Source organism: Calidris pugnax, unplaced genomic scaffold (assembly GCF_001431845.1).
Source record: "Calidris pugnax isolate Ruff unplaced genomic scaffold, ASM143184v1 scaffold188, whole genome shotgun sequence".
Classification (NCBI taxonomy): domain Eukaryota; kingdom Metazoa; phylum Chordata; class Aves; order Charadriiformes; family Scolopacidae; genus Calidris; species Calidris pugnax.
Window position 1 is genome coordinate 4503200 of NW_015091257.1, and position 9546 is coordinate 4512745.

General features: G+C 43.9%; 1 protein-coding gene across 1 annotated transcript in view; it reads left to right on the forward strand.

Annotated features, from left to right (window-relative positions):
* The first annotated feature begins 412 nt into the window (after positions 1–412).
* LOC106898718 (granulocyte-macrophage colony-stimulating factor receptor subunit alpha-like) overlaps positions 413–9546 on the forward strand; it is a 16578-nt gene continuing 7444 nt past the window's right edge. The window contains 6 exon segments of the mRNA XM_014960131.1: positions 413–542; positions 1304–1397; positions 6552–6681; positions 6774–6894; positions 6896–6950; positions 8296–8435. Of these exon segments, the coding sequence (XP_014815617.1) occupies positions 1313–1397; positions 6552–6681; positions 6774–6894; positions 6896–6950; positions 8296–8435 (531 nt within the window). The 5' untranslated portion in view covers positions 413–542; positions 1304–1312.

Consider the following 9546-nt stretch of genomic DNA (forward strand, 5'->3'; position numbering starts at 1 on the left):
CCACTGCTCCCAGCCCCTAGACCTGGTTTGTATTGAGACATGCTTTATACTACTCAGTATTATTTGGAGCTAGAGAGAAATATCGGTGAAAGAAAAGATTGTTATGTACTTGCTGGATTCAAGGCCGGGATGAATGAGGCTTTGAGCAACTAGGTCTAGTGGAAGGTGTCTCTGGCCATGACAGGGTGGTTAGAACTAGAAGATCTTTAACGTCCCTTCCAACTCAAATCATTCTGTGATTCTATGATTCCCAAGCACTAGTGGATTCTGTACAACAGAAAGGAAAGTTTAAAGAGCTAACTGCCAGTTCATGTTATATGAAATCATGAGTTGTGCAATTTCATGAATTTGGTAAGAACCAGAAGGGAAGTGATGAACATCACGTCTTGCAACACTTCCGATGACAGGACAGTTCCCCAAAACACAAACAGCAAGGGAGACGGCCCTATTTATAGCTATACCACCATATGAGGCTTCCCGTCCTCTCTGAGCCTGAAGACTGATAGATAGACAAACAACACAAAGGCGTTTTGAAGTAGAAGGTAGGTCCATCTTTGTCTTTATGACTACTTTGTTTGCTGAGGTATTCTTTGGGACTCTAGGAAGTCCAGGGCTAGAGGGATGATGTCCCACACAAAATCTAAAAGGCTGTCAGAGGAATACATGAGCTAAGTTTTGCAAATAAAGTACCTACTCCCTGCTAACAAAAGTCCTAGCCACAATTCTATTTTTCTTACTGCGTTTGGTACTGAATTCATAGAAGTTAGACACTGCTCCTAGATCTACTTTTAAGCATATACTCAAAAAAATCTTTGAAAGTAGGTGAACTAATGCCCTCACCAAACTCACCATATTCACTGTTGGGTAACTCAAGGTGATTGATATTGCTGTGATCCATTTTGATATTTTCTGTTTGCAGCTTTTTACCCACCTGCTTGAAATCTATTCATCATAACCTTTGTATATAGCAGATAGATAAATAATATTTAGACCTTAAGATACTAGTCATCAAATATATGTATGTAAAGTTTATACAGTGCTCTCAAGATCACCAGCCTTACGAATCATCACACAAATTGTTTTGTTACAGAAAAGGACAACTTCTTTAACCTTGTTACTGTTTATTTGAACATTTCCCTGACTGCTTGAGAAGTCTATCTAATCTTTCTGCCCACCAAAACTGAGAAGTTCAGGTGGTGTAGAAGCAGGCATATGAGCAGGTCAGACTCGAAAAATTCAGAGGAGAGTTGTTGATGCTGACATCTTTCATCTTGAGCAAGTTTCACTGTTCTCCGTTTCCAAGGAAGAAGAGATGGTTGCTCCTCTTGCACTCATCTTCATGACCCAGTGGATGCTGCTGATCACCCAGTTGTGTGTCGGTTGGCATTGCACAGACTGTGAGTAGAGCCAATCCTCTGAGGTGGTGTAACGTCCTTCTCATTATGGGTAGTTGTGCATAAGTTGCCTTCTGTCTTAGATGTGCTGGGCAGTAACCTCTGCACCTGAAAATCTGGGAATCAGTCTTGCACCTTACTGATCCCATTATGTGACACTTGCAGCAGAGATGCCAGATTCACCTATTAGAAATTTGGTGTTGAATCAGTGGAAAATGGAACTGAGTTGAATGAACAACATGAATTTCACTGAAGACTGGTGTTCAGTGACTGCAGGACATTTTACTGAGACTATAATGGTAAATTTGCTATGTAAAGTTTTAATGGAGATAAATCACTACACTTCCTTCTTTTTCTTTCATATCATTAAGTAACTGAAAAAAGTACTTTTGGTAGAAACAAGATAGTCTCTGTTTTAGCAGTCTTTTCTAGTTTTTTGTTGAGACCTGTCTTAGTACTGAGGCATATCTGTCCTCTCTGGCCATTCTTGTGAAATTCTTGCTTTCAGAGGAATCTTTTGGAATCAGGGCCTTGATGGGACTGAAGTGTAAGGTTGTCTCTTTTCCTGCTTTTAGAGGAACTTCAGTGAGACGCATCTCATTGCTGTTCAGATGAGAATTTCTAAATACAAAGGACAGGCTGAATTGGATACATGGGTCCTTACTGACTTACCTATAGCCAAGACATAAGCATGCAGTGACATTGGGAAATGCAGTGATGTGCTTGCTCAGGGCTGATGATCGGTGTTACACAGAAGCCTGTGAAGACACAACATTTCTGGAGTGGCTCCTGCTATCCAAGCAGGTTCATACAATCACAGAACAGTTTGAGTTGGAAGGGAACTTCTAAAGATCATCTAGTCCAACCTTCCTGCCATGAGCAGGGACATCTTTCACTAGATCACTTTGCTCAAAGACCCATCCAACCTGACCTTGAACATTTCAGGAGAGACCCAAAACGAGTCGGGAATCTCGCAAGGGAGCTGAGAGGCTGACGTAGCTGGGGGCAGGCCAGGTGAGTTGTGGCACATTTAAAAGTGGCCATAGCCACAGCAGGGGCAGAGAGTGTGCCGGGAGTGCGTGAGTGAGTGCAAGGGTGGGAATACCAGCAGGCGCAGGCGGAGGTGCACAGAGCGTGAGGGAAGCAGCCATCAGTCATGGGTCCCCTCCCAGTGCCAGACAAGAACATGGCCCCACCACCTGCAAAATGCACCGCAAGGAAGAATGTGGGAACTCAGGCCGAGCTCCCGCAAAAACACACAGCTGTGCAGGTCTCCAGCTGCAGCAAATACCCAAGCCTGGCATTTGTTCCCAAGGGAGCCAGAGATACCACCTGTGTGCAGTGTGATCAAATAAACTAACTGCTCAGGCAGGGGGCGGGTCCCCTCCCAGTGCCAGACAAGAACATGGCCCCACCACCTGCAAAATGCACCGCAAGGAAGAATGTGGGAACTCAGGCCGAGCTCCCGCAAAAACACACAGCTGTGCAGGTCTCCAGCTGCAGCAAATACCCAAGCCTGGCATTTGTTCCCAAGGGAGCCAGAGATACCACCTGTCTGCAGTGTGATCAAATAAACTACCTGCTCAGGCAGGGGGCTGAACTGAAGGAAGAGGTAGAAAGACTTAAAAGCATCAGAGAAAGTGAATGTGAAATAGATTGGTGAAGCCATACCCTGAGGCATAGCCATTAGGTAGAGGCTCTACAGGAAGTGGATGATCTCCTTTCCACCTGTCACCAGGCAGAAGAGAGAGGCTTAAGGGAAAATGGGGAATGGAAGCAGGTCCCTCCTCTGAGGGGCAAACAAAACCTTTCCCAGCCCCCCTCACCTTCCCAGTTGCACTTGCAAAATATGTATGGGGCTTTAGAAATTGAGGGCCAGGTAAATGGGATGGAGAAGACGATAAATGCAGTGAGTTACCCAGATCTAGCCACTCACACCTTACGACTTTCTCAACAAAGGAACAAAGGAAAGTAATTATGGTGGATGACTCCCTTCTGCAGGGAACAGAAGGCCCCATTTTCAGACCGGATCCATCCCACAGAGAAGTCAGCTGCCTCCATGGGGCCAGGATTAAGGATATACAGAAAAATCTCCCTACCCTGGTCCGACCCTCAGATTACTATCCATTACTAGTATTTCAAGTAGGCGGCGACAAGGTGACACAAGGGCAATGAAGAGAGACTTTAGGGCCCTTGGACGGCTGGTCAAGGGATCAGGAGCACAAGTTATGTTCTCCTTTATCCCACCACTTGCAGGAACTGATGAGGGGATAAATAGGAATAGCCAGCAAGTTAAGTTAATCAGTTAATCTGCTCGGTGCAGATTGACTACTGGCTCCGAGCCAGGTGTAACTGGCAGGACTGTGGTTTCTTTGATCATGGGATGATCTACAGGACACCAGGCCTGCTGGCAACAGGTGGGGCAAGCCTTACCCAAAGGGGAAGAAGAATACTGGGGCAAGAATTAGCAGGGTTCATTGAAAGGGCTTTAAACTAGGTTTGATGGGGGATGGGGATGGAATCAAGATTACGAAAAAAGACCCTGGGAGCAGATTACCAGTGCTGGTGGGTAAAAACACTAGCAAGGTCTTGAGGCCTGTTGTCTCAGTAGAGGTGGGGAATGGTAACCCATGTGGTAGTCATAACATCAGGGATAGTGATAGGTTGGCAACCACAGAAGGGTCTGAGCACAGTCAGGGGGGTATTGGGGCTCGGCCCCCCACAAAAGTGGCAGGAAAATTCCCATGTGGTAGTCATAACATCAGGGATAGTGATAGGTTGGCAACCACAGAAGGGTCTGAGCACAGTCAGGGGGGTATTGGGGCTCGGCCCCCCACAAAAGTGGCAGGAAAATTAGCCCAGCTAAAGTGCATCTACACAAATGCACGCAGTATGGGCAACCAACAGGAGAAGCTGGATGCCATTGCACAGTGGGAAAACTATGATATAGTTGCCATCACAGAAACGTGGTGGGAAGACTTACACAACTGGAGCGCTGCAATTGGTCGCTACCAACTCTTCAGAAGGGATAAACAAGGAAGGAGAGGTGGTGGGGTGAGCCTCTATGTTAGAATCATATTTGAATGCCTAGAACTTAATAATGGGAATGACAGTGTAGAGTGTTTATGGGTCAGACTCAAGGGGAAGGCCAACAAGGCAGATACCATAGCGGGAGGTTATTACAGAACCCCAAACCAGGATGTAGAAATGGATGAAATATTCTATCAGCAACTGGCAGAGCTCTCGCTATCTCTCACCCTTGTTCTCATGGGGGACTTCAACTTCCCAGATACCTCCTGGGAATACAGCACGGCAGAGAGGGAACAATCCAGGAGGTTCCTAGAGTGTGTGGAAGATAACTTCCTCGCGCAGCTGGTAAGTGAGCCGACCAGGGAAAGTGCCCTACTGGACCTGCTCCTTGTGAACAGGGAAGAACTTGTGGGCGGAGTAAAGGCTGAAAGTCATCTAGGGCACAGTGACCATGAGATGATTGAGTTCTTGACCCTTGGAGAAACAAGGAGAGGGGTTACTAAAACTGCCACCTTAGACTTCCGGAGGGCAAACTTTGACCAGTTCAAAAGACTGCTAGACAAAATCCCTTGGGAGTCTGCCCTGAAAGGTATAGGAACCCAGGAAGGCTGGACATACTTCAAGAAAGAAGTCTTAAAGGCACAAGAGCAGGCTGTCCCCGTGTGCCGAAAAACAAGTAGGCAAGGAAGGAGCCCAGCCTGGCTAAAAAGGGGCCTTTTGCTGGATCTAATGAACAAATGGAGAGGTTACAACCTTTGGAAGAGGGGCCAGGACTCTCATGAGGCCTATAAAGAGGTAGTGAAGCTATGCAGGGAGAAAATTAGGAGAGCCAAAGTGCATCTTATATGCCACTGTCTGTGTTTTCCCTCAGCATGGCATAGACAGCCTTATGTCAATATGTCAGCCTTATGACAATGTTTCTGTAAAAGAAAAGTTTCCTATAACTAGCTCAGCAATTTTTTTAGTTCTCAGCTGATACCTTCTTGGTATACCTTTTTACTTGCCAATTCTCTTTTAATTGTTTGTGCTAATATGTCATTGAATGCTTTTGAAAGTCTTTAAAATGTTATTAAGAATCCAAGTGGAACAGGTTTGTGGTGGTAATTTGAAGTTCTTCCTTGAGAAATCTGTGGAATCTTGAGTTTTGTCACAGTGTAACTCATGGTGTAACGCCCGACACTTTGCACTGTCCCATCCACAATAATGAAAGGTCTGACAGAATTTACTTCTTTTTGTATGAGAGGGGTAATGTATATGAGACTGTTAAGAGAATGAGGTAGAAGATCTGTTCATACAAGCAACATGGAGTTTGCATATACAAAACGGCACTACTTCCTGCCTCATCAAGCTCAAAGTATTTGCTGATTCCTTATGAAAGAATGGATAACTAGTGCTTCCTTTTGAAAGGTATGTTTAGGCTCCTTATTCGGTTTTGTTGGGGGAGGGTGTTAGACATTAAATTGGTATGTTTGTGATCAGGAAAAGATTTCTCATGCTAATCCCAGGTGGAAGAAGGTATCACTGCAGAGCAGAAGCACCTCAGAAGTTTGTATCTACACCTCTTTGAAGTCTTTAAAAACTTCACAGCTCTGCACTTGGGTGTCTCTCCCTCTCTGGAGTCCAGCTAGGAAGCTTCTCATGCTCTTCATTCATTTGACAGGGAGCTGAAAAACACCCTTCAAATAGAAATGCTACAGCAGGGTACTGAAGGATGACAGGCAAATGTTTCAGCTTGTGACATTGTGGCACCAGTGTCTCCTTTTGAATATGAACAATTCAAAACATACCTAAAGGTATCCACTTTAGGTATTAGCCTGTTCTAGCAGAGTGTAGGCTCCCCTGAGACTCATTCTATCAGAAGCAAGTATGATCACATCTTTGGAGGATTTATCCAGGACAAAATCTTCATTGAATCTGTCAGTGCAAATATCTTTCAGTGTTACTACCTAAAATGAAACAAGTCATTCCTAACCCAAGCAATAACCACCGGGGGGTTGCAGATATCTAACATATCTAAGCCTGTGCCACGGTCCACAGATATCTAACATATCTAAATGGGTGCCACGGTCCTCCAGCTTGGAGCAGTCGCATGATTTGTCCTCATTGTGGGTATTCCTGTGTTTTCAGGCGTGAATGGGTCGGCCATTGAAAATTTCTCCTGTGTGATTTATAATGTTTCCCTCATGAACTGCACTTGGCAGGCAGGCCGGGAAGCTCCGGGAGATACCCAGTACTTCCTCTACTGGCAGTACTCAGGGTAAGTAGGTCTGCTGGAGTCTAGGGAAGTCTGCATTCTCATTTGACGCATCACCCTGCCCGTGCTTAACTAACGTACTTTGCTATAAACAGACCTAATGACACAAAGGAATGTGAGCTTTACATTAAAGACAAAAATGGCAGAAACATAGGATGCAGATTCCAAAATGTGACGATAAAGCCTGGAAGTGCTTACATCCTGGTGAATGGCTCTTAGCAATGTCTCCCAGATCCAGTTCTATGATACGTGCATTGAGCTATATAAAATCGGTAAGTAAATAATTTCTTTCTTGTGTGTTTTCACGATTGCATGAGGGTAGTAGAGCATTTTTCCCTGAGAAGGAATCAGGTACTCTGCCCCTCCTAGAATCAAAAGTAAGAGATTGTGTTGTCAAGAAACCTATTCCCCAAGAAAAAGAGCAATGAGGGAAATTAAGCAAGAACTTCCACAGCTGCAGCCTACCTCAGATTCTTTATCAACCTACCCTTACTGGTTTTAGGTCTTTCTCCAACAGGGTCCACAGGACTTAAAAGATTTTACTTCCTCCTGCTGTCCTTTCAATGATGGTCAAAGACTTTTTGACAAAGGAGACTTCTCAGAAGTTTATCTGAGCACTGATTTCTCCTTCCCATTGGGAAAGGCATACACCAACACCATACCCTTGATTAGAGAACATTAATATGTGTACACAATACTCCAGGTTATCAGATGTTCTTTCAACTTAGTGCTCTAATTTGGAAGCATCCTGTGCAATTAATTTTACAGTGCCAAAGCCTTGTTGGCAAAGTTTTTGGTATTGTCTCCAAAAAATAGACAAGCAAGGATTCATTCTATAAGCAGAAGGAATTAAGCTGTAATATCACACATGGGAGATGAAACAAGACTGTTTTTTGACCAATGAGTCCATCATAAATAGGCCAGGCCTGTCTCTAAGTATTGGTGTGAAGTAGCAATCTAGCTGAAGCCAAGGTTTCCTCTGCCAGCATTTTATCACCATTTCTGTCATGAGTGGCTGTCTTTTGCTGTTACAATAATCAAGTCCTTGGTGATGACCAAAACATAAAAGTCCTCATATTTTTGCCCACATCTGTGAATTTAGGGGAGATATGTGAAGAGGCTGGCTAGATTCTCAAAACTGAAGTGTCATTCTTAAATTTGTATGGCTAATTTTTTGGAAGGGAGGAATAAGCTGCATAATTCACAACACCAATCATGCAACAACTTCGTGTTATGGAAGCATCCTGTGAAGAGACTTAAAGAAAGAAATTACCTTTGTATTTCTTACATTAGGTTTAACATCAGTTCTTCAGCAGTAAAAAACACCTTTGTAAAAAGAAGACAGGATTCTACCTTACTCATCTAAAAAAGTAAATGGAGAGGGTTTGCATCTTTCTATGCTCCTCAGTCATGTTCCCTGGCTTAGCCCCTGTTTTTTCTGATCCTGGGGACAGGATTTAAAGAACTTTGGTCTTTTAGTCATTTCTAACAGAGATCCTAAGGAAAACAAAGTCTCTTTCTTCGTTGAGGTGTTACTTGCAATTGCACTCTCTATTATCAAAGCAAAAAGAGACCAAGTGATTTTGATTATTTGAATTCTTGGTTATATCATTTCAGAAAAGCTCATGCCTCCATCAAATATCACTGTCAGCTGTGATGAAATTGAAACTAATTGCACAATTCAATGGCAACGACCCCAAATAAGTCATTCTAACAAAGACATGTGTTTTAAATATGAAATCATCATAAAGTATAAGGTAAGGGGAATTTCTTCACCTATATTTAACATTAATACATATGTTTGCATTTACCAGTACACATGGACAGAAAGAAAGTCAATTCCACTTGTACGGTGTAGCCTTCCACATACATAGCACCATATTCCTTCATGGCACTCCATTAAGCTGTACCACTCCATTAAGCTGTACCAATCCATTTTTTTATCTGTGTTCCCCTGTGTGAGATATTGCTGGAGATACACCCAATGACTGTGACTGCGTGGAGAAGAAGCATGGTTAATTGAGACTTGAAGTGACAAAACTCAGAAAAGGTGTTTCTCTCGCTAAGACCTGTTGGAGCTGTCCTGGATTGTAGTCCTTTCCAGTGATGGCTGCATCTCTGAGAAGGGGCACAGATCAACTGTAAATACTGGACAGAGAAATATGCATCCACTTAACAAGTATGAGCACGAGGGAAAAAAAAAGGGTGTTAGAGAAAGAAGGAGGGCCTTGTGAATAAGCACGGGTTACTGAGGGAATCATTTAAGCTGCTGAAAGCCGAATTCAGACCTTGACTTTACAAGCCTTTTTGCAGCAGCGGGGAATGAGTGAGTTTGCTGTGTTCTGCTCCAAGAGTCCACCGATACTGTAAGTGAAGAAATTGCGTCAAATGACCACAGGGTGGCAGATAGTGACTACAAAGGCAAAACCTGCCTGTACAACACCCAGATTTGGCCACTTAGTGGATGATTAAAATCATAGAATCATAGAAACGTCTAGGTTGGAAGGGACCTTTAAGATCATCTAGTCCAACCATCAACCTAACTCTAACAAAAAAATAAATAAGAAATAGGAAATAAAAATTACTAAACCATATTCCTGAGGTCTACCCATCTTTTGAACACATCCAGGGATGGTGCCTCATCCACTTCCCTGGGCAGCCCATTCCAATGCTGGATAACCCTTTCCATGAAGAAATGTTTCCTAATATCCAATCTGAACCTCCCCTGGCGCAACTTGAGGCCGTTTCCTCTTGTCCCATCACCTGTCCTTGGAAGAAGAGACCTACCCCCCCTGGCTACACCCTCCTTTCAGGGAGTTGGAGAGAGCGAGAAGGTCTCCCCTCAGCCTCCTTTTCTCCAGGCTGAAC